At 41.9% G+C, this 25,277-nt stretch overlaps 3 protein-coding genes across 5 annotated transcripts in view; 1 reads left to right on the forward strand and 2 right to left on the reverse strand.

Annotated features, from left to right (window-relative positions):
* The window catches only part of dcaf11 (ddb1 and cul4 associated factor 11), a 25,933-nt gene extending 12,879 nt beyond the window's left edge, over nt 1-13,054 (reverse strand). Inside the window, exons 1-6 of one of the 2 annotated variants that reach the window (XM_061665895.1) lie at nt 12,950-13,054; nt 10,883-10,971; nt 7,268-7,328; nt 5,623-5,851; nt 2,181-2,266; nt 1,944-2,062 (exon numbers count right to left, since the gene is read on the reverse strand). In XM_061665895.1, coding sequence (XP_061521879.1) covers nt 1,944-2,062; nt 2,181-2,266; nt 5,623-5,851; nt 7,268-7,328; nt 10,883-10,971; nt 12,950-12,962 — 597 coding nt within the window. In that variant the 5' untranslated portion in view covers nt 12,963-13,054. Of the gene's footprint in view, nt 1-1,943; nt 2,063-2,138; nt 2,267-5,622; nt 5,852-7,267; nt 7,329-10,882; nt 10,972-12,949 lie in introns of both variants that reach the window. The other variant, XM_061665894.1, reaches the window with a different exon arrangement.
* thtpa (thiamine triphosphatase) lies at nt 12,924-21,315 on the reverse strand. Of its 2 annotated transcripts, none has more exons than XM_061665896.1 (4): nt 21,040-21,315; nt 16,314-16,383; nt 15,244-15,792; nt 12,924-13,137 (listed from the first exon to the last, which is right to left on the reverse strand). In XM_061665896.1, exons 1-4 carry the CDS (start codon nt 21,103-21,105, stop codon nt 13,037-13,039), a joined length of 786 nt encoding a protein of 261 aa, XP_061521880.1. In that variant the 5' UTR covers nt 21,106-21,315; the 3' UTR covers nt 12,924-13,036. The 2 variants fall into 2 exon arrangements, with proteins under 2 accessions (XP_061521880.1, XP_061521881.1); XM_061665897.1 differs by lacking the exon at nt 21,040-21,315 and adding an exon at nt 19,310-19,396.
* zfhx2 (zinc finger homeobox 2) overlaps nt 20,690-25,277 on the forward strand; it is a 33,262-nt gene continuing 28,674 nt past the window's right edge. The window contains exons 1-2 of the mRNA XM_061665893.1: nt 20,690-20,784; nt 25,039-25,197. The gene's annotated coding sequence lies outside the window, so the exon portion shown is untranslated. The remainder of the gene's footprint in view (nt 20,785-25,038; nt 25,198-25,277) is intronic.

Consider the following 25,277-nt stretch of genomic DNA (forward strand, 5'->3'; position numbering starts at 1 on the left):
AGAAATCAACTGTGGGAGCAATTATTAGAAAATGGAAGACATACAAGACCACTGATAATCTCCCTCGATCTGGGGCTCCACACAAGATCTCACCCAGTGGGGTCCAAATTATTACAAGAACGGTGAGCAAAAACTCCAGAACCACACATGGTGTTGTGTTACATACTGAATAATTTCTGCTGCCTCTTGGCTTTTGAAAGAGAGATTTCATCTCTCAATAAGCTTTTACCTGGTGAAATAAAGGGTGAAATATCAAATAAGGCCTGCACCCGAGCTGCTGGACTGTGAGGAGACCTTCATCTGTCAATCCAAGGACGCTGAAAATGGGTTCACTGAAGTCAACTACTGCCTGAATATTGATCATGTGTGGCACTGTGCTTATGGTTTATAAACAGCTAACTTTCCCGTGTGCTTGTGTATGTATGTGTGTGCGTTATGTGGTGAACTAAGACACACACACACACACACACTCACACACACACACCTTCGAGCGCTAATGTTTTAACTGATTTTTTCAAACTGATAAATTTGATTGTTTTTAGCAAATAATCATTAACATAGAATTTTATGGCTGCAACACGTTCCAAAAAGCTGGGACAGGTGGCAAAAAAAGACTGAGAAAGTTGAGGAATGCTCATCAAACACCTGTTTGTAACATCGCACAGGTGAACAGGCTAATAGGGAACAGAACAGACGGGGGCCATGATTGGGTAGAAAAGGAGCTTCCCTGAATTGTTCAGTCATTCACAAGCAAAGACGGGGCGAGGTTCGCCTCTTTGTGAAGAAGTGCATGAAAAAATAATCCAACAGTTTAAGGACAATGTTATTTAACGTACAATTGCAAGGAATTGAGGGATTTCATCATCTACGGTCCATAATATCATCCAAGGTTCCGAGAATCTGGAGAAATCACTGCATGTAAGCGGCAAGGCCGGAAACCAACATTGAATGCCCGTGACCTTCGATCCCTCAGACATCAATGTGTAAAGGATATCACCACATGGGCTCAGGAACACTTCAGAAAATACAGTTTGGCGCTACATCCGTAAGGGAAACTTGAAACTCTACTATGCAAAGCAAAAGCCATTTATCAACAACACCCAGAAACGCCGCCGGATTCTCTGGGCCCGAGCTCATCTAAGATGAACTGATGCAAAGTGGAAAAGTGTTCTGTGGTCCGACGAGTCCACATTTCAAATTATTTTGGAAAATGTGGACGTCGTGTCCTCCGGGACAGAGAGGAAACGAAACATCCGTACTGTTATGGACGCAAAGTTCAAAAGTCAGCATCTGTGATGGTATGGGGCTGTGTTAGTGCCAATGGCATGGGTCACTTACACATCTGTGAAGGCACCATTAATGCTGAAAGGTACATAGAGGTTTTGGAGAAACATATGCTGCCATCCAAGCAACATCTTTTTCATGGACGCCCCTGCTTATTTCGGCAAGACAATGCCAAACCATATTCTGGTTTCAGGAAAAGCCAACGAGAACATTTGCTCTTTAGTTGGGGTTATTTTGAATGTGCTTGGTTAAATCTGAACACAACCACAACCCTAATTATAAGGTTGGTGTGCACATTTCACCAACCACATTATCGCAGCTGTTTATTTTGACTTAACCTTGTCAAAAGGTTTCTTCTTGTCTTTACTTGAGTTGTACAGGTTATGGGTCACGTTAATGGTGGCGAAAAGTTTGGAAATTACTTATCTTGGTCTCCTTTTTTTATATCACAAAAACCTGGCATTTGATCAGGGGTGTGTAGACTTTTGATATCCACTCTATGCAACTTCCGAGCCATGCGCTTTGACGGCGCGTTTTATGATGCTCTATCGAAAATCACATTATTGAGAAAATAAGTGATTTTATTTTAGCACACCCAGCCCTATCCCTTACATTACGACTCACGTTAAGCCTTTAAAGCGTTGACCTTCAAGACTCACCTCTGTTACCATGTGTGTGAAACTTGTTTTGCCTTTCTGGTCAGACGAAGCAGTGGCCAGCAGGATCTGAGTTCGGATCTCACTGCGGTCCAGCTCATGCGTGTCAGGCTGGGTGTCCACTGTCAAAGTAACACAAGACTCAGAATTGTCAACAGTCATACAGAAGAGTTCACAGTCGCCTCTTTCTGAGGTTACCAGGCGGATTGTAGCGGTTGCCCAGCCAACCCTCCCACGCACCATCGCTGTCCTCATCGGAATCTGAGTATGACTGAACCAGCTGCAGCCCGGTGGCTCCGCTGCCATGGACCAGTCTGACCTGGCCCCTGCACAAATACACACAATTTCAAGTTGCAATGTGGACATGCACAGCGTTGACCATGTCGCTCCCACTTTCCCTGTTGCGCTACACGTTGACAAGAAACTATCCAAGTCAGTATCTTTTGCCCATACTTGTTCTCAAGGGCCACATTGACTTACATTTTGAAAACAGACAGCTGGGCCAAGTCATTCATAGGTAAAGTTAAAATGTCAATTATGTAGAGTCTTCATAAGGCCTAGTGAGTGACAGCAGGAGCTGGAGTTAGTCAGGTTTGCCATTAATTTCACTTTAAGTGTCTTATTCTTCCATTTTGTATTTATGCGTTTGACTGCGTTTGTCCTCTTCAATAAACAGCTGAAAGTGCAATTGCAACTGTGGCTCTGCTTGCCCACGTGAAAGGGCATGACAGTACCTGAAAGTACCTGGAACACTGGCCAAATTAACATGTATGGCTTGATTGGTAGTAATTCATTGGTTTAGCTGGGAAAGGGACCTAAAGGCTGACAAATACACCTCTATATTAATTTATGATACTTTTCTGTAAAATTTTCAATCGAAAGGCGCATCCATCTTGGCCGCCAATCGCGGAAGTGACATCACACATGCACTAGCTCAAAGGTTGGCAACCTGTGGGTAACGAGTCGCATGGGGCTTTTTCACTCTTCTGCTGCGGTTTGAAATGAAATACCGGGGCGCTGCCATGTCACACAAGGAAAATGGAGACACTTTTTCTCGCAGAGGAAACAGGCTTTTCTTAGCAATTACCACAAAGAACACGATGAATCCGTACGCACGCATGAATCCAAGCACATTTCCTCCAAACATCCCAATCGACGGAAAATTGAGCGCACATGTTGGAGTAGCCGACTCCTCCCTGTCCACGCTCGCGTTTCAATATGCAAATCATATTTAAGTGAACCCGGCACCTGCGATCCCAATCTCTGCATGATCAGAAAAAAAGAAAATGAGCAAGGTAATGAAGAAAAAAAAGAAATAAATATCAGAATGTGAAGTTGAGACACTGCTCAATGAGGTGGCGTGCAAAAAAATAAAAAATAAATAAATAAATAAAAAATCCTCTTTGGCACGCTGTCTTCTGGCGTAAACAAGCAAGAGGAGTGAATGAGACGGCGTGTGTGCGGCTTTCAATGCTGTGGGGTCACAACAGCGCACACATGCTGAACTAAAAAAAGAAGTGGTCGGACATGCAGGTGGATGTGAAGCGGAGGACAGCTGCCCACCGTCAAAGTGTGGCCAAAACAGGCGGGGGGGAGCGGCGCAGAGGGCCTCACCCCGTTTGAGGAGAGAGTCGCTGCAATCACGGGTGGCACGGCTCTCTCAGGGGCGGTGGCAACACATATGGCTGACTCGGATTGCCCCACAAGGTAAATACCATTTATTTTTATAACTCTCAACAAATGTGTTCATACAGTAACCTACACTCAGCCCTATGAGATCAAGGTTCATGCGTAAATGTATGTATGGTATTTGTAATAAATCTTTTGAATTCAAATAGAAGCATGTCCGCATATTAAAGAGGATATCAAAAACGGTGACTCCTCTTTGATGACTCAAATGATTATTTTAATACACAGGAGAGGACACGCAGTCGCAGCCACACGCTACATGTTGGGCGGATTGGTCCACCGTCCCCAGTGTCTCAGACGCGGAGGATTCGCCCACCGTTCCTGGCGTCTCCGACGCAATTACGCTCCAGCGACCGGCTGCTTCTGCCCGCCCGACTGGCCGTGTCCTCACCCGTGCACACTGAGAAAGAGTCCTTTGAATTGACTTAATTTGAACATGTACATCAGTTGCACATGATTAAAATAACAATTGTGCCTTCTTCTCGTAAAAAAGAAAAAGGGGGAAAAAAATCATTTTAACACATTTTAATCATGTACATGTTCAAATTAAGTAAATTGAAAAGGACTTTTTTTCAGTGCATGTGGTGGAGTCAGAAGAAGTGATTGTGAGGGCAATAGGCAGCATAAATGATCGCCTTGATTGATTAATAGGCGTCCTCACAAACATCAGTGATTCATTCAATACTCTTGTTAACAAGTGAATTCTGAGTGCTTTCCTCTTTTACATTGTTGAAATCAAATGTTACCAAGCATTAATTGTTCCTCAATGCGAATTGTTCATGTGTCTCTGATGTGCAGATGTTTTATAACAGTTCCCCAGCATCACCTGTAAGTGTCGCCAAAGCACCAACAGCTGTAGAAAGGCGGGTACGCCAGCCACGAAGTTGGCGTGAGGCACCGCACATTTCCACGCTCATTCCACTCTTGATACATCTGAACTTTGCCGTGAAAAAGAACGTAAGCCACGTTTTTGTGCGTACGGGCCTTTTGTACATGAGGCCCCTGATCTCCATTACCGCTGTTTATAATATATGCATGCGGTAGCTTTGGTCAGTTATTTGCCTTTTGTTGGGAGTGGGAAGTGGATTTGTTGGGCAAAATTGATTGATCTGTTGCCGTTGGCCGTTCCATCCATTCCAGACAAGGCATGCTGATGCAGTTACCCCCCCAAAACAGAAAGACAACGCATACGGGAGGTACCCTATACATTAATTGAACAAAACTTGAAAAAGATAATGAATTCATTTAATTTCAAAACTGACATTTTCATGCAATCACATCGCATGGACACCAATCGCAGGCTTCCTGTGTCACTCGTTCTACCGACATTTATTTTGTGCCTGAAAACACCATCCGCCACTGCATATTATCCCTCATCCGAAGGAGAATCTCTTTTGGGAGGCCTAGTTGGTCGTGTTGGTTTGAAACGACACGGCCTAATCCTTCCATGATCAACGCTAGAAGCAATATGCATTATCACTACTCATTGTGCAGTGTGGTCCACAGATTGAGCACGTGACGTCACTATCGGTTTATCCAGTCACGTTCGATAAACATGGCGGGGCCCCTTACAATTTTTAAAATAGTTTATGAAGTTACTAAATGTGCATGAAAATTCTGCATATGTTAAAATGAATTAGAACAGTGAGGATAAGCGGCTCAGAAAATGGATGTATCCCTTGAATTGCGTTTTTTTTTCCCTTCACTCAAACGGCAAGTATCTGAAGCTTGCTTGTGGCTCCATATTTGGCTCACAAACGGAAGGCAAAAAAATCAAAAATCAAAAACAAGCGACGGCTCGTAAATTCAAAAACTTGTGAGTCGGGGCACTCATAAGGCAAGGTATCACTGGAATTGTCTTATGCCATTATTAAAATGGCCGGTTGCAGTTACAGTTGAGCTGATAGGAGTTTGACATTAAAGCTGGACCCAAAAACGGAAGGAAAGTTGCTCATATTGTAATTGTGCGTTGTGTTGAGTCGACAAAATTCACCTCCTCAGTAGGTAAGCCAGGACTTCAGCTAAGTCGACGTCCTCCTCTGATGCTGACACTGTTTCTCTTTGCTGCCTGCTGCCACTGCTGCCGCTGCTACTGCTGCTGCTACTGCTGCTGCTCTGGTTTCGCTCTTCTAATTCAGACTGATCAACTGGGCTGCCACTGGAAGAGCGCCTTCGACCAGACATCCCAGAACTGGACTGAGAGCCCATAGACTGAAGAGCGCCTGGTCGGAAGAAAGCTGAAATTAACGTGACATCTGAGGTAGTACATTTCCAAGCTATAGCGTGGTAGCATTTTATTGTCAGTCAGTCCTCAATATGCTGTATGTGCAACATACAGAGGGCTGAAATTGCTTTTCCAAACAGCCACTTTCACAAAAACAATAAATAAAAAAACAATCAATTACAATCAAATAGATCATCTCCAACTGGAATAACATAAAAACACAGAACGGCCCTCCTCCATTTGGCAGGGCAAGTCGAGCGCCCGTTCTTATATTGTTTAAAATGAAAATCATTCATATTTGAACATGTGTATTATTTAAGTTTGAGCAAAAAAAGAAAGTTCATTGACTTATCAATACTACAGTATTGATTGCACACCAACAAAGTAAAGTGGGTACGGAAAGTATTCAGACCCCCTTCAAATTTTCACTCTTTGTTATATTGCAGCCATTTGCTAAAATCATTTAAGTTCATTTTTTTCATAGCAGCAGCCCATATTGACAGGAAAAAAACGGAATTGTCAACATTTTTGCTGATTTATTAAAAAAGAAAAACTGAAATATGACACAGCCATAAGCGTTCAGACCCTTTGCTGCGACACTCATATTTAACTCGGGCGCTGTCCATTTCTTCGGATCATCCTTGAGATGGTTCTGCACCTTCATTGGAGTCCAGCTGCGTTTGATTATACTGCTTGGACCTGATTAGGAAAGCCACACCCCTGTCTATATAAGACCTGACAGCTCAAAACGCATGTCAGAGCAAATGAGAATCACGAGGTCAAAGGAACTGCCTGAAGAGATCAGAGACAGAATTGTGGCAAGGCACAGATCTGGCTAAGGTTACAAAAACATTTCTGCTGCACTTAAGCTTCCTAAGAGCACAGTGGCCTCCATAATCCTGAAATGAAAGACGTTTGGGACGATCAGAACCCTTCCTAGAGCCGGCCGTCCGGCCAAACTAAAAGTTCTAGAGAGTCGACCATCACTGCACCCCTCCACCAGTCGGGGCTTTATGGCAGAGTGGCCTGACGGAAGCCTCTCCTCAGTTCAAGACACATGAAAGCCCGCATGGAGTTTGCCAAAAAACAACTGAAGGACTCCAAGACGAATGAATGTCTTAATTTGTCAGCGATTGGAATGCATGCCAGACTGATTTAGAGTTGTTAGCGCTAAACTGTTTTTCCAACTTTGCTACATAGTTCCTCTTTGCAATGTTCATTTCTTTAGTCAGCTACTTTCTAGCTCGATTATATTATACATGGCCCTGTCCCCGCTTTGATATGCGTCCTCCTTAGCTTGGCGAAGCTGCTTAAGTTTGGCAGTGAACCACGGCTTGTCGTTGTTGAATGTGCGAAATGATATACCGATAACGCCAAACAGATCGGTGTAAAGTGCAGTTCGTATTATTCAAACCTTTTGGATCCACTGTAGCCGACCTCCCTGGACGTGGCCACAGGAGGAAAATGATCACAAACTGAAGAGAAAGATAAAACAAATGCTAACTAAAGAGCCCAGAACAACCTCCAAAGAGATTAAAGGTGAACTCTAAGGCCAAGGCACATTAGTGTCAGAGAGCACCATCCGTCATTGTTTGAGCCAAAGTGGAGACCACCAAGGAGAACACCACTGTTGAAAATAAAGCATTAAAAAAGTGAGATGTTCACAGGCACAAAAATGAAGCATACCAAGAAGAAGAATTGTCAAATAATGCATCTATGTTCCTCGAGCTATGCAAGTGACGTATTGTGACAGACAGAACGAACAAATGGTCTTGTATTAGATGGCAGAAACTACAGAAATGAAGTGTGTGTGTCTTTGTTTGGTGGTGTGCCTTGAGATTTTTCCAATGTCAAATTATGTGCCCTAGTGCAATAAAGGTTCGAAATCACTATTCTCGAGAGAAATGTGTTGCCTAGTGTCAGAAAGCTCGGTCTCAGTTGCAGATCATGGGTCTTAACCCAAAAGACACAGCAAAAAAAATCTAAAAAAAAAAAAGGCTCAAAGCAAAACATTGGAGTATTCTGGAAGCAAAATCCAGAGACAAAATATCTGCTGAGAGGTGCAGAAGTCTCATTGAAAGTTAAAAAAAAAACAATTTATTGCAGGGATTGCCTCAAAATGTTGTGCAACAAAATATTTAAAGATGCCATCCTTTTTGTTGCCTGTTTCACTAGTTAGTTTTTAAAAATAATTCTGGTGAACCAAAATTAAAAAACAATGTCTGATTTTCATTGGTTAATTTTCATTATTTTTTTAATGTATTATTACTTTTGTCAGATTCAAGTTATTTCTGTGACCACTCTTTTCTTTCATTGACAGAGGAGTACCAACAATTTTGTCCACGAGTCGATGGAGAGCAGGGGTGTCAAACAAATTTTTGTCGGGAGCCATATTGTAGTTACGGTTTCCCTCAGAGGGCCGTTATGACCGTGAAACCATAAAAATCTTTAATCGTCTCATCATATTTACACACGAAATTTATGAACTAGTTTTGGAATCAGAAACCAAGGGTAATGGGTTTTTCCAACTATTGTTCATGTTTGGGAACACAAAAATGCTTGCAGTATCTCAACATTATCATTTATGATATATGACTATTTGACATTTCGGTGCAGATTTTAACACGAATCACGGAAGTCGGCACACATGAGTTGCCTTCGCCAGGGCACGTAAAATCAAGTGGCGGGCCGGATCGGGCCCCCGGGCCTTGAGTTTGACACCTGTGATGTAGCCTAACTTGTAGTTTAGCTCACTACATTGTACAAGTAGCTTGCCTGCTCATAGGATGCAGTTATTTTTTATGAAAACCAATCAGACTGCGTAAGTCTAATGTGATCAATTTTAAATTGCATAAAAACGAAAAATAAATAACGCCCCTAGGTGCGTGTGAGCAATCTATTGGGATCCGTTTTTAACCGGACAGAGCAACAATAAACAATTTAACAGGCTCTTTTTTTCTTTTCTTCTTCTTCTATGAACAAATAAAATAACCAGCGTAAGCATAAACAACCTAATGGGATCATTTCGCTGTACTTTAATATGCATGTTTATTTTAATTTGTATTACATTTAAAAAAAAAAAAAAAAAAAAAAAAATACCCCTGATTTGGGTAAACAATCTAAAGGGAAACATTTTTCTATTTCAATTTTTATAGATAGATACATAAACAAATAACCAGACTGGATACAGGTAAAACAGCCTCGTTGTGTAAATGACGCCTTTAACAGAAAAGAACATCGATTTAGCTGCAAGCCGACATGAAAACAATGTCAAAGCGCAAACAACTTGAATCCAGTGGGACCAAAACGATGTCGTTATGTCACTTCGAGATTGCTGACTGGTTACAGAGTCATCTCTTCCTTTGAAATGTTACAAAAACATAAATCCAGGAAGCAGCATTTCTACTATTCGCTTAGCGTGCTCAAGCTACGTGAGCTAATATTCTTGTGAGCTAGCACCAATGCTAACGAGTTTGACGTCCACATTACCGTTTGGTTGTCAAACGGTCTCCTTGACGCCGCTCTGTGGTTGCTAGCCCCGTTGTGTTACTTCGGTTGAGTCCAAACATAAAACGCCTTGTGCTTGGTTATAAAAAAAAAATAAAAAAAAATCCCAAGGATGGCCGCACGGTGCTTCATCTGTCGTCCACTCGTTTTCGACTCCACTCGTGAAGTAGCAGTCAAACCAGCCGCCCCTAATTTTGTTCATAGTCGGCATTACGGTAATAAGTCGCCAACTCGCGGCGAAAGCCACCTTCAAAATAAAAGCCTACCAATAATACGGACGTCAACCCTCTTCGGTTACGGAATCCAACCAGCAAAGTTAATTTGAATCTTGAGATGCACTGGGGTGGTGTGGTGTCCCTCAGAACTGGACCGGTGTTGCGATATCTCATAGATTTGTTTGAACAGATTTTTTTTTACCTCAGGGGTAATGACAGCAAAATATGCAGTTTTCAGAGACTTTTATTTTGAAATAAAATATCAGATTTCCATCAAACCTTTTTTCGTGGAGTCCTGGTGGTCTGTCATAGATCTGGACTTGTCTTGCTATACCTTTCGCCGCGAGTTGGCGACCTATTACCGTAATGCCTAGTATGAACAAAATGAGGGGCGGCTGGCTTGACCGCAGTGTAATACGCCATGTTGTTTACTCAATTGTGCCTCTGACCTTTCGCCGTCATGTCACTGGCAACGATGTGAGGATTAAACGCAATGCAGTAACATACAGTAATAATAAATGATAGTTAACAGTTCAGTTGCTCTCGATTGAACCGTTAGTGGATGCATTCAGAAATAATCATGTTATATATTATATAATATATAATGATGTAAAACATGTTTTTTCTTATTAGTTATATTCTATTCCTTTGTGTTGTTTTTGTTGTAATAATAATGATTAAAAAAATATGCGGCACGGTGAACGTCTGGTTAGCACATCTGCCTCACAGTTCTGAGGTTGCGGAACTCCTGTGTGGAGTTCGCATGTTCGCCCCGTGCCTGCGTGGGTTTTCTCCAGGTACTCCGGGTTCCTCCCACATCCCCAAAACATGAACGGTAGGTTAAATTGAAGACTCTAAATTGTCCGAAGGTGGGAATGTGAGTGGGAATGGTTCTTTGTTTGTATGTGCCCTGCAATTGGCTGGCAACCAGTTCAGGGTGTACCCCGCCTCCTGCCTGCAGTGAGCTGGGATAGGCTCCAGCATACCCGTGACCCTAATAAGATTAAGCGGTGTAGAATATGGATGGATGGATGGATAATAATAATAATAATAATAATTACAATTATTATTCCCCTGCCATAAAGGTGACATTTGACGTCCCTAGAGCTAGCTTCTGTAACCGGGGATCAGAACGCCATGGTCCCCGCCTTCGGCCGCCACCCAACTCGCATTTCACCCGGCCCCCTTATCCCACCCACAGGTGGTGAATCCGAGGGAAGGGCACCCATGTTGCTTCCTCAGGCTGTACCAGGATGAGGTACTTCAGTGCAGGCCTGGCACCCAGGCTTCCCGCTATCGAGCCTCACCTCCGGGAGGGAAAACGTCTTCCTATTTCTGCATAAATCAGAGGGGGCCGTTGTCAAGTCAAGTTGATAAGTATCTTGGGGTCTTGTTCCTGAGTGAGGGAAGAATAAGGCAGGAGATCAACAGGCGGCTCAGTGCAGCGTATGTATCCACATAGTACCGCTCCAACTGGCAGCCTTCAGACGTACTACAACTCCAATGAAGTTGGAACGTTGCAAATCATGTTCAACCTATATTTAATTGAATACACTACAAATATATTTTATGTTCAAACTGATAAACTTTATTGTTTTTAGCAAATAATCATTAACTTAGAATTTTATGGCCGCAAAGCGTTCCAAAAAAGCTGGGACAGGTGGCAAAAAAGAATGAGAAAGTGGAGGAATGCTCATCAAACACCTGTTTGGAACATCCCACAGGTGAACAGGCTCATTGGGAACGGGTGGGTGCCATGGTTGGGTAGAAAAGGAGCTTCCCTGAATGGCTCAGTCATTCACAAGCAAAGATGGGGCGAGGTTCGCCTCTTTGTGAACAAGTGTGTGAGAAAATAGTCAAATAGTTTAAGGACAATGTTCCTCAATGTACACAAGGAACTTAGGGATTGTGTAAAGGATATCACCACATGGGCTCAGGAACACTTCAGAAAACATATGTCAGTAAATACAGTTTGGCGCTACATCTGTTAAGTCCAACTTGAAACTCTACTATGTAAAGCAAAAGCCATTTATCAACAACACCCAGAAACGCCGCCGGCTTCTCTGGGCCCGAGCTCATCTAAGATGGACTGATATAAAGTGGAAAAGTGTTCTGTAGTCCGACACGTTTCACATTTCAAATTGTTTTCGGAAATTGTGGATGTCGTGTCCTCCGGGCCAAAGAGGAAAAGAACCATCCGGACTGTTATGGATGCAAGGTTCAAAAGCCAGCATCTGGGATGGTATGGGGCTGTGGTAGTGGCAATGGCATGGGTAACTTACACATCTATGAAGGCACCATTAATGCTGAAAGGTACATAAAGGTTTTGGAGAAACATATGCTGCCATCCAAGCAACGTCTTTTTCATGGACTCCCCTGCTTATTTCAGCAAGACGATGCCAAACCACATTCTGCACGTGTTACAACAGCGTGGCTTCGTCGTAAAAGAGTGCAGGTACTAGACGGGCCTGCCTGCATTCCAGACCCGTCTCCCATTGAAAATGTGTGGCGCATTATGAAGCGTAAAATACGACAACGGAGACCCCGGACTGTTGAACGGCTGAAGCTGTACATCGAGCGAGAATGGGATCGAATTCCACCTACAAAGCTTCAACAATGAGTGTCCTCAGTTCCCAAACGTTTATTGAATGTTGTTCAAAGAAAAGATGATGTAACACAGTGGTAAACATGAGCCTGTCCCAGCTTTTTGGGAACCGGTTGCAGCCATAAAATTCTAAGTTAAGGATTATTTGCTCAAAACAATCACGTTTATCAGTTTGAAGATCAAATATCTTGTCTTTGTAGTGTATTCAATTAAATGAACATGATTTGGAAATCATTGTATTCTGTTTTTATTTGTGTTTAACACAACATCCCAACTTAATTGGAATTTGGGTTGTAATTCATCCGATGTGGGGCATGCAGGTATTCACAAGTCTTACGGGCAATTAGTGTTTATCTGGTCATAACTTCAACGTTAAGTGAAAAACCCATTCGCTTTAAAAATAACAACAGTTTGAAAATATTAACTTGTTGAGGTTTGAAACTGAAGTCACTATCGCATGCGCGTTCAGTTGTTACGTCACCTTCAGTTTCAGTAGCGTTGCGCCTTTAGCCAATTTAATTTGTTTTCCCAGACAAACTATTTTAACTTGTTTGCCCAGGCAATATATTTGACACATTATGTATAATTCATATTTAATAGAAACTATTTGTTCTGCGCCAGTACAGTCAGCTTTTCCACAATGTTTTTCAAATGCTATTATTCCAGAATAGGATTATGATTACATACCTCAAAACATATGGCTTTTACAATGTTATCTTCCAGCGAACAACAACAACAACAAAAGCGAGAACACAATTTATTGGCTTACTTCTCAGGAACATAAATTACACATTCAATAATAAAATCACTGCCCTGGCAGTGAGTGACTCCTCATGTCATCTCTTCAAGTTGTCTTCTACAAGATGTATCGACTCCGTAGCCTTGCATAGTGCGCTGGGTAGTTCCTTTGAAGGTAAACAGACATTTTCCCATCAACTCCCTGATCTGCATTCACACCTGTGAAGAAGGAGGAAATCAAATTGACTTCATTGAAGAACGTTTCAGACGACTCAACGAGCTACTTGACGACGACAAAATGATCATCAATAAATTGAAATGTTGGCAAATATAATCCCTCCATTCTCCGTAGCAGTTGCCCTCATGTCCTACTTAACCCTATCACAGCCTATTCCAGCCGACTTTAGACAAGAGGTGGCTATACCCTGCACTGGTCGCCAGCCATTTGAAGGACACGTACACTGTAGCACTTCACTTGTAATGTTTCTGCACAGGCAGTGCGGGTTCGGTTCCCACTCAATGACGGTGAAAATGTGAGTGTGCATGGTTCTCTGTCTCTATATGTGCCCTGTGATTGACCGGCGACCAGTCCGAGGTGTCGTCTGCCTTTTACCCATCAGCTGGGCTAGGCTTCCAAAATGATATGCGGTATAGAAGATGCACGGTAGGACAATGGTTATTTTAACACTTGCGTGACCGTAAACAATGTGTGAAGTGATTGCAAATGCAATGTGCAAACAGACTATTTGTGTTTCCATTGTTTCCTACGAGAAATTACATTACAGTGGAAGCCCGAGTTAAGGGACCCCGATTTAATGTGTATTGGCGGTAACATACCATCTGGAGGTAGGTTAATTTAAGACTCTAAATTGGCCGTAGGTATGAATGTGAGTTCGAATGGTAGTTTGTTGATATGTGCCCTGCGATAGGGTGGCGACCAGTTCAGGGTGTACCCCGCCTCTCGCCCGAAGATGATTTTGATTCTGAGAGGGTCCATCGGGACAGTGCGTGTCCTAAAATAGATTCCAGTTGTCACTTAATATGGCGTTGACAAAGTCCGTTAGTTCCAGAATTGGCCAGTTGTTTACTGGCGCTGTGGCGCAATATAGGTAGGGACTGGTACGCACTATTTCCTGTCACAGATATAGAATATGACTAGATTCAGCCAACAGACATGCCCATATACCTATGTGGCAGCCAAGTTGAATGTGGCAACATTTCCAGGCAAAGCATTAACATGGCGGTCTTAATGGCACGAGTTCTATCTATTGTCACATAGCTCTCTAGGCGGAGAGAGCGCACATGGCTCCAGTGCTAATTTAGGAATAGGCCACAAACCTCTGGAGTCTGGAACATGCTATTTTTGGTACAGTAACTTTTCTTGTCAAACCGTTCGTCTATGGCCTCTCATTAACGGAATTGGAAATACGAAGCACACTAATTCCTCACGAAAGCCACCAGCCTCGACTTGGTACTGACAACAAGCACACCAGCGTGGTAAGTGTGGATAAAATGTACAACTTTTCAAAATGTACTTACAATAACATTGTACTGTACTGGGCGTTTTCGTCCACGGAAAAAGTAAAACATAATTTTGTAATGTGCACGAATAGTGCATATGGCCACAAAAAAAGTGCTTCAATATAACAGACAATCCGCTATACCCCCCCTCAGTCCATTAAACCGAGGGTCCACTGTATTTCTATATCCTAACAAATCAGCGGTCGACCATCCTTAGAGATTCCACTGTATGCTGATTAGCTTCTTTTTACACTTGTCTGACCAGTAGAAGCATGAGTTACCGATGTTTTATGTACTTTTAAAATTGTCTATGCAGGGAGTCCTCTTCTTTCCAATGGGAGTACTGTGCAGTGGGTACGGAAAGTATTCAGACCCCCTTCAATTTGTCACTCTTTGTTATATTGCAGCCATTTGCTAAAATCAGGGTCTGAATACTTCTGGCTGTGTGATATTTCAGTTTTTCTTTTTGAATAAATCTGCAAAAATGTCAACAATTCAGTTTTTTTTCTGTCAATAAGCGGGTTCTGTGTGTACATTAATGAGGGAAAAAATGAACTTAAATGATTTTTAAGTTCATCATGAACCGAGGACCCGCTATGCAGTTAATACAGGTTTGAAGCTGGTGACGGGTTGACCCTATAACATATGAGTTCTATTACCATACATCCTTTGGGAAATGTTGAATATGAGTAAATCAGAGGTTGCCAGCTCCCTGGAAGAGCTTGTTTCCCACTGAATTTACGTACTGTACGTTTAACACAGTGCAACAATTCCAAAGATAACAGATATCAGCTCTGAGCTCACCAAGCTTCTTTCCGGTTCTTTCAATCTTGTCCAAGGCCGCCTGCATATCTCCTCCCTCTGGTATGAGTACCTCTATCTCTCCCACAATGTAGCCGAAGTCTGCTTCGTCTAGATCTACGCGCACACCGTCCTCTTCTAAAGTGAATGTCCGCCTCATTGTGGTAAACTCCGCAAAGCATACTAGATTCATAGCACTGACCCAGCACTCGCCGGGCGCCCAGTTCATCTCTGCATTGCCAAGACCATGGCGGTCAGTTAACGTCTGACAGCCCTCAGTCATCAAGAACTTAACGTTTTGGCCAGTGTCTTTCAGAAACTCCTTCAGCTTCAGATGAATATCGGCCAAATTGGTTATCTCTTTGTAGCAAGTACATAGTTTGGCTGCTTTGGATGATTCTCCTCGTGTCTCTTCCGCCCCTTCGACTGTCGTGGTTGGACACTTGAGCTCCCAGCATCCTTTGCGTTGACGCAGCCACACGTCACTTAAAGTGAGGTCAAATTCTGGGGTGTCAAAGTATCGGTCCTGAAACTGGTACTGACCGGCACAAACTGAATATAAAAGGGAGAAAGAGAGAGATAGACCAAGGAGGCTGATTAAAACTGACAATGTCATTCTTATAGTGTCATCGACACGCCTAATTTGCTCACACTCTATTTCTTGTCTTGCTGAAATCATTTTTCGGGGTCAAGTGCGCCAGCCCTCATCCACCGCATATATTATACGTATAATACGGCTCTTCATTACCGTGACGACCCGTGGCAGACGGTCATACAATGGATGTGTACAGTATATGTGGCACATGGACACGTCAACGAATACATGAGAGAACTCTCCACCGAGACCCACAACCTCAGCTACGACATCTCAAGTGCCGCTTATCAGAAGCAAACGCTGTTAGCTTACAAAATCTTTTTAGAAAGACAGTTAAAAAAAGATGAATTGGTTGTTTCATTCAATACTTGATGAATAGGCAGGAACTCCAGAGACCCAGCTGTGTCTGCAAGCAGTTAGAAAGTGAATTTTCCATCATATGTCCCCCTTAAGTCAGGAAAACAAAAGTAAAACGTACCTCCAATTTCTTCCAGGGTTTTCAGACTGCTGGCATTGCATACAAATTTTCTCTCCACTTCTATACTCATCTGAAACATAATATATTCACATTCACAACACAGCATGGCAACAAATGCACGCAAACCTGAAGGATGAAGTCATTATCGACTTTGCCATAAGTATCTCATCCCGCTCATCTTGTCCTAATTATATTAGAAATTACCTAATCTCTCACACACACACACACATGCCACAGGTGGAACATTGGAATGCCCCTGAAGTCGGAAAATTTTGAATTTGACCGTAGCATTTTACTTACTGTCAGGCATAGTATGACGTACATTGTCTTTGTAAGTTCTCTTCCAAAGCACCCAGGCCGCAGCACACCCGCGACCCAAATGAAGGAAAAGCGCAGTGTAGAAAACGGATGGAAATGTAGCTAACATTGTGCTCTCCGTGTATTGAAATATTACGTTTAAAAAGAAAACAAATGTCTTTTGCATTTTTTGTTTCAAGGACAGCCATACGGACAGAGAGGGGAAGTGGCTGCAGATGCTTTCTGCTTCAGATCCATAACAAAGCACAAAAAACGCTGTCAGTGTAAATGTAGGACTGCTTAACATTATGGGTAACTTTTCCCCATCTTACTTTGTATTGAACCAAATGTTGTCATGAGATCCGGCAAATCTTTGTAATCCAAACGTAGAGTTAATTTTTAGTTCCCAAATCTCTTTCTTAACGAATCTATTTCTCCTTTTAATTTCATGCACTGTGGTGTCCAAGACGGCATGTTCGGGGATAGAGCAATACACACGATCATGAAGGAGGTAAACATCGCTGGGAAATCCATGCTAACTCAAAACGCCGCTGAATTTGGATGGCGATGTGCACATTGGAACACAACAATGTTCCTGGTACTATTTGTGTTGATTTTGTCATTTAAAAAATTGAACTTTCATAAGGTGCCTACTCAGATGTTTCCTCGAGACTCATTACACAGCTGTCATAGTTCACCAAACCGGAAGAGGGTAAAACCCTCATCTTAAGCCATTGTAATCAAAACTGCATTGTTTTGACATCACTTGTACAACAAAAGATGTTAAAAAAAAATCTCTGTGTCGTTAATAAAGGGTTTATGATAGCAACAGTTTGACATTGAAAAAGATGATTTCTATTTCTATTAGTGCCGAAGGGGTCAATAAAGTCAAATCACAGGTTGATCTTCAAGGGGGTCTAAGTCTGGGGTTGGCAAGCTTTTGCACTCAAGGGCCACGCCACTTTTGACTTTTAAAATGGACCTGGCCCATCTCATTGGCAGATTATGAAAGAAAAAATGTTAAAACATGCATTTAAAACTGTTTATTTTAATCAGAAAATAATAACATTTTCATTTGTAAATTTCCATCCATCCATTTTCTGAGCAGCTTATCCTCACGCGGGTCGTGGGTACACTGGAGCTCCAATCATGGAGTCTTCAATTAACCTACCAGGCAGGTTTTTGGGATGTGGGAGGAAACCGGAGTAGCCACACAGGCACAGGGAAACATGCAAACTCCACACAAGGAGGCCCGATTTGAACCCGGGACCTCAGAACTGTGAGGCAGATGTGCTAACCACACACACACCCTGGTGCCATTTGTAAAGTTATTATTTAGAATTATTTTAATTATACTTAATTAACCAGATATTTAATATCCATCTTCCGAGCTGCTTCTCCTCACGAAGATCGCGGGCGTGCTGCAGCCTATCCCAGCTAACATCGGGCAGGAGGCGGGGTACACCCTGAACCGGTTGCCAGGCAATCGCAGGGCACATACAAACAAACAACCATTCGCACTCACATTCACACCTATGGGCAATTTAGAGTCGTCAATTAACCTAGCATATTGAACTTAAATAAAATATTTAGTTTTATTTACTATATATGTTACCCAATGACTTCATGACATAAATGACTACAACTTTGAAAAAATGAATGCGTTCATTTTATTTAACCAATTAAAGGAAATAAAACAGCTAAATTAACAACAAATATTTCAGGACTCTTGACGATGTAAATGCTCAGTGGGCCGGATTAAAGAAAGGGGTGGGCTGTATGTGGCCCCTGGGCCATATTATGCCCACCCCTGTATTCTGTGATTATAATCACAGTTTGGTGGTGTTGTTTTTACATTTTAGTCATTATTTTTCCACATAACACTTCAAAATGTTATTATAAAAAAAACTCCTTGATTCTTTCAGGAAAGAAAAAATATTGAAAATTACAATCAAATCAGAAGTAGGCCGTAGAGGTTCCACAAGTACGTCTAACGACTTGTGCACATTTACTCCACGTTACTACAAAATGTAGTATTTTCAACTTGGCAGTAAAAACACACTGCATTAGTCAGGACATTAGTCAGGATAAATAGTAACATATACTAAAATATACTTGCTTGCTGAAACCACTAACTTCATTCTACATTATACAGGGCGGCCAAAAGTAGGTAAAGTATAGTATACAGTTTATATTTCAGTTATTGAAGGGAAGTAGGAAGAAAGAAAAAAAAAAAGGAAACAATGAAGGACACCATACACACAAACCCCCTCCTATTCCCAGGCTAGAAACTCGAACGCTGGATAAAAATCCTATTTTAAAAACCATACTTTGAAAAGCCTCATGGAGTTGAAACCCTACTTTCAAACTATATGAAAATAAACTGTTTAATAAATGTAATTGCAATAAAGTCCTGATCCAATTAGTTTGTGTATACGAGTATATTGCACCTACTTTTGACCCAGGTGCCTTATATAGTTTACTGGGCGACTCACGCGTTAATTCAGCAGGTATCACACGCATTAGTTATGAAGGTTTAAGAAGCACGTTTCCGTTTCGTGTCGCGTTTTAAGCCGTATAGCTGCTGCACCTGTCCCCTGCAAATCAAACGCGAGTGCCATTCAATTCCATTCGATCCGAAAAGAGTTAAGCAAAACATCACCACCAGTATTCCACCGTATAACGAAACTAGCACACACCGTTCAACGTCAAGTCCTTCAAATCCCCTCAGAACATCGACATGTAAAGACACATTTGAGCGACGCTCGGTTTCCGGAAGCCCCCACCCTACACGTCAGCAAGTCAATTTTTGCACAGGCGCAATTAGGGACACCTATTAGGGCCTTCAGAACCATCACTCCCATTTCCCAGCAGCATGGGGATGGTGCCAAATTTTTAATCTCCTGTCTTTTTTTTTTTTTTTTTTTTAAACAAACATTTACTCTGTGCGGACGTGTGTTCAACATATAAGATATTTTACACATAAATAAAGACATAATTGACGCTAGTGGAGCCCAAGTCGAGTGGTTATATCGGTGTAATGTATCATTGATTAACTCGCTTTACAACTATTTGAACTGGCAGAATGGGGCCACCTTTTTAGTTTTTTTAAAAAACACCTTTTAAATATGCATGTCGTAATTTTCAAATGTAATACACTGACGTAACTTGATTAGTCACAATTAGTTTTCTTTTGTTTTTTCCTTCACTAATTTAAATATTTGGCTTTTTGATTCATCTGTCATATCTGCGGGTTTACATAAGGGATTTGATGGCCGTGTGTGTGTGTGTGTGTGTGTGTGTGCGTGTGTGTGTGTGTGTGTGTGTGTGTGTCCCTTCTGAACGTCAGCAATCAGCCTTGGGGGGAGCTCTGGTGTGTTTACTGGGGGAAGGAGAGAGGGCGAATGGAGGAAGGAGGGAGAGAGAGAGAGAGAGAGAGCGAGAGAGAGAGAGAGAGAGAGCAGGCAAGAAAACTTTTCACTTGTGAGGAGCCCACGGAGGAAGCGTGCGTGTGTGTGTGCGTGCGTGCATGCGCGTGCGCTGGAGCGGCAACCATGCAGGTAAAACCGAGAGACATGAGCTAATTGCTACGAACTTAATTAAAACGCCAATCGTGATCGGATTGGAAGGGGGTGGCCTGCGATCGATAGAGGATCAAGCTATCGAGCGACCATTGCGCCGTTTACTAATCCGATCCTTTGTAGAAATGTAACATTGCATTCCAAACTTTTTTTTTGTCTGTCTTTCGCCTTGCTCTGCTCTCTTTAGACCACCCCCATTGTCGAGGGAAGCGATCGCGACTCGCAGACTAACCAGCTTCAAGTCGTTTTTTATTTTTTTATTTTTTTTTTTTAATTATTTATTTATTTTTATAAACACCCTCCCTCCCAAGGCGTTTAATTCCTCTACTCAATTACGCTTTTAAAAAAATGTCACCGTAGGACGAGCATGTGTTGCACTGCTGGTGCTTAAAGGTAGGGTTCCGAGGGGGGTGGATGAAAAGGAGGTCTGATAGGAGGAGGGAAGGGGGAGTCGAGTGTTTTCGAAACATCTGTAAGATGAGAACGTTCGTTAATTAAATGGCTTTAGTCGGGCTAGGCCTCAATTTGCGCTGTTAAACAAGCAAGCAAGCAAGCAGGAGGCGGCGGGCGGAAAACTCGTAGATGCCCGACGGGTAAGGAGACTACTCGAGGGCCGTGTGTTTGATAAGGTGTCAAAGGGAGCGTGTTTTAATGTCTTATTAGTGGGGCGAAGTAGCTGCGGTTGAGGGCCACCTGGATCATGCGGAGTTGGAAAGGGGGGAGGGAGAGAGAGCGAAAGAGAGAGAGAGAGCGAGAGAGAGCGAGAGAGACAGACTCGCCCCGTTCGGAGCTTAATTATCTCTTTGCTAACACGGCTAGCCTAGCAAAGTGACACGACTCGAACTCACCGTTTGTTGTTTACAACCGAGCTCGGACTCGCCTGGAGCCCCGCTGTGGTGTGTTTCACTTAACATTGTGTCGACTACTTCCTCCTTTTTGTGTGTAGTAACCAGCGAGACCTCTGTTATGCGACGTTACAAGACCGGGGTGGGGGCTGCTTAACCTAGCTTGCTAGCTAATTGATTTGCGTCGCCAGCTAATTAGACTGCTATCTAATTAGCCAACTGTTATCGCGGAAACTGCAATCAAGTTGTGTTTTAGCCTTTAATCGCAAATGACGCCATGTGGAGCGTTTAAACCTGAGGCTATTTGACGTCTCCGAGTGTTATCTGGTCATATACCCCTGCTAGCTTGGTAATTGGCTTGACGAGGAAGTGAAGAATTGTCGATAGTTCGTTCGCCGCATGGGGCAACTTTGCTCGCCTTTTAGTTGCTTACTGTATTTTGCTCGTGGAAAACTTTCTGTGCCGTTCAATGTGAAGAACAATATTTAGACTTAGAAGAGACTACATGAAAGAAATTTGGTCGCGACATGAGGGTATTAAAATGGGCAGTACTTAATAGCACTAGAAACAAATGTGTGGCAGTAAAATTTTGGGCTTTACATTGTTGATATCCTCCATCAGTGTTTCTCAACCTTTATTTAGCCAAGGAACATATTTTACAGTAGAAAACTGTCACTGCCCACCACCAAATAAAATTGTTAGAAAAATGTCATGTGCGGTGGTGGAAGAGCATTGTTCATTGTTCTGCCTTTAACTAAACATAGCTGGCATAGCTAGATCAACAAAGATATCTTAGTTGTATTAAATAATTAAGTGCAATTTTGATTATTTCCCACAGCACACCTGATGATCTCACAAGGTGTTTGGGAATCACTCTCCTAATTAATAGGTCTAGGCCTAGTTAAATCCTGCCAGTGCTAAACATATTTTTAAAATAATGCCTTTCTTAGGGCCTGATTTACGGTGTCCGAAACGGGTCACAACAATTGCAAATGCCACAACACGACGACATTAACCCACAATGGAAATGCAAACGCCACAACACGGCGACATTAATGTACAATGGTAGTGAGCGCTGGGAATCCCACTATATAATTTGTCCTTGTTACTGGGGACTCCAATTGCCAGCGCACCAGCGAGCTTCCCTTTGTCTTTAATAGGGGAAAATGTTAAAATATTATCCTAACGAAATTAAAGTTCTGATTAGAACTGAATACCTCACACTGCCTATGTCTCCAAAAGCTAAAGAAACGCATTTCAAAACCTTCAACGATATCTATCCTTGTATTAACTTTTATGAATATAGTTGAGGACAAAAAAAGAAACTGAGGCTGGAAGTTGCACAAGTTTTAATTAACCAAATTGGAAAAGTGAATGAAAGTAAGCTTTTTATGACCTGTTTCGGAAATTAAATATTTTTGAATTGTCATAAATCATCAATATGGTAACCTAGACAAATTATGCAGTCGGAGGGAGTCCCGTGGTCACTTTTGTTGTAAAGTATCTTAATGTAGCTATGTTGTGGTTTTAATGAGTTGTGTTGTGGCGTTTGCATTTCCGCTGTGAGTTAATCTCATTGTGTTACGGAGTTTGCGATTGTTGACCTGTCTCGACCACTACTGATTTCATGAGCAAAAACTGCCGCAAACTTTATTGCTTACACAAACTGATGTGGAAGCTGATCTCTTAACCTGCCAGACAGATGCACAAAATTGTCACACAGTTCATGACTGCTGTCTTTAAATACCGCGTTTGAGTGAACACTCAAATTAGTGCCCACTATTTAGGACCTTAAAGATTGCAATCTTAGTCGATTGTGTGCAACACGCCCACCAACAGGGCACACAAAATGTTAGCGTGAACACGCAATTACAAGCCCGCTGTTTGGGATTCTAATAAATCTTTTAGTGTCAAGTTAGAGATGAAAAGGGTTTGTGGTGACCAAAATAATCAAGGTTGTCAGGATATTGCTAAATGAAAATGACACATCCGTGCACTGAAAGCATTGCAATGCTTTTATTTTGGTTACTAAAAAAACAAAAACAAATGTATTACCTTATGCATGTATGCAAGTAAACAGCAGCAATCAAAATGAATGAATGAATGAATGGTTCATGGTTAAAATCTAGGCTTTGGCCTTCCTGTGGAGTTGGAGTTGTATTACGTTAACCACTATTCATTTGTATATACAGGAGTAAGGTGACCTCATATTGAGAACATGTGCCTCACAATTCTGAGGTCCGGAGTTTGAGACGCTGGCCTTATTGTGTGGAGTTGGCATGTTCTCCCCTTGCTTGCGTAGATCTTCAGCAGGGTACTCTGGTTCCCTCTTAGGTTCAGTGAAGACACTAGATTGTCCATAGGTGTGAATTTGAGTGTTAAATCATTTGTCCTATCCAGGTTGACCACTTCATGTTGTACCCCGCTTCTCACCCAAGGTCAGCTGAGATAGGATCCAGTTCGCCTGTCTCCCTAATAAGCATAAGCGCTATAGAAAATGGATGTATGTTATAGTGACCACAATGATCAGAGTTCAGATCAGAGTATTATCGTGGTACAGATATTTCAAAAATAACATTACAGATGCATGCACTTAAATTGTTGCAACAGGCTTTTTTTTTTTTTTTTTTTTTTTTTTTTATAAATACAAAAATATTAAATCAGCAACCCTATGCACTTTTTGCATCTTCATAAGCGACAGCAACTAAAATTAATTTTCACAGATGAAAGACGCTACAAAATTTCAGACTACGGTGCAGTCTCCCACTAACCTACTTAAAGGCAGTAGTAAAGTCACAATTACAGTTAATATTTATGAGAAACACATCTTAGCCTTAAATATAAAACAGTGACATGAAAAACAGTAAGTACTGCAATAACCGTGTACCTTCTTGTGCTGCATGACAACACGTGCAAAGTAGTTCATTGTGCCCTGTTTATAACCTCGAACTGTCATAATTACCGTAAATATATATTTTAAAATCCTAGGCCATGAATATAAAACAATCAAATGAACTGCAGTAGCTGAGTGTGCCTCCCTGTGCCGCGTGACCACCTATTCATATGCCACGCGCCGTTTGTAACCTTGAAATGTCGAATGTCAGAACACTTGTAAACTGAGGACCCCATGTACCTGAAATGAGTATGGTGCCTGTAATATGTTTAACAGCAAAAGTCTGGGTGATAACTTGAAGCATTGGATGTGGTTTCCCTGTGTTCTCTGCATACAGGGTTATTTTTTGAGCTTCATTTTCCATTTGGAGTCTTATAAACACTACAATAGACTAACACGTCTGCCCTAGTCCGCTATTGTAGCTGAAATATCACCATCACCTGGACTGACTTGTTTCTTATCATTGTAACTTTGGAGTCTGATGCTTGGACAGTTTGCGTCTTCCGCTTTTTTCCGTTAGTTTGCTATTCACTGAAAGACAGCTACAACTCTCAGAGATGCTAAGTATAGTAGTAACAATTATTACAATTTGCAACGATAATAGTTTTTGTGCGGTTTATCATCCCTCTTTGTTATTTGAGTTTACATTGGAACACCTTGTTTGGAATTACCATGTAGTTGCCAAATTGATGTTTCCATTTAATGAACTGTTGTCCTTTTTGTAAAGCATTTCAAAGACTGCTAAGACATGACTGACTAAGCAGGAATGTTTCCTGGATTCTGTTAAATCTCATATGCAGTGATCATATGAAATTATATGAAACCACCTCGGTCAACAAGGCAGTTTTTGTGCTACATTTTAAAAATTGACACAAGCATTTTTCAGGCTTCGGATAAGTGTTTGAAACTTAAAAAAAAAAAAAAAAAAAAAAAAAAAAAAAGGATGCTTGAATTTCAAGGTGTCGCTCTTATTTTTTTGTGTTAACATCTTTCCTAATTAAGCACTTTATTTGTTACATATAACTCATGCAAATGCGCTGTTAACTCTGCCCTGCTTGAAAAACTTAAATTGACTGCTTATCTTCCAATTACTTTTTTTTTTTTGTTAGGAGGAGTCTGGGGAGAAGGCGAGCAGTTACAGCAATGGCACAGCAGCATGGCTGTGCCCTTTGTGCCAAAAAAGCCAAGAAGACCATGCCTCCCTGTCTCAACACCTCACTGAACAACACAGCGTACTTCCAACGTGTGTTGACAAACTGTTAGACATCGTAAGTGTGGCCCAGCAATACTGCCGAACCTGATTGATATTGTCGATGCTTATATCTATGAAAACTTGTTTGAGCCAGTT

Source organism: Phycodurus eques, chromosome 21 (genome assembly GCF_024500275.1).
Source record: "Phycodurus eques isolate BA_2022a chromosome 21, UOR_Pequ_1.1, whole genome shotgun sequence".
NCBI classification, from domain to species: Eukaryota; Metazoa; Chordata; class Actinopteri; order Syngnathiformes; family Syngnathidae; genus Phycodurus; species Phycodurus eques.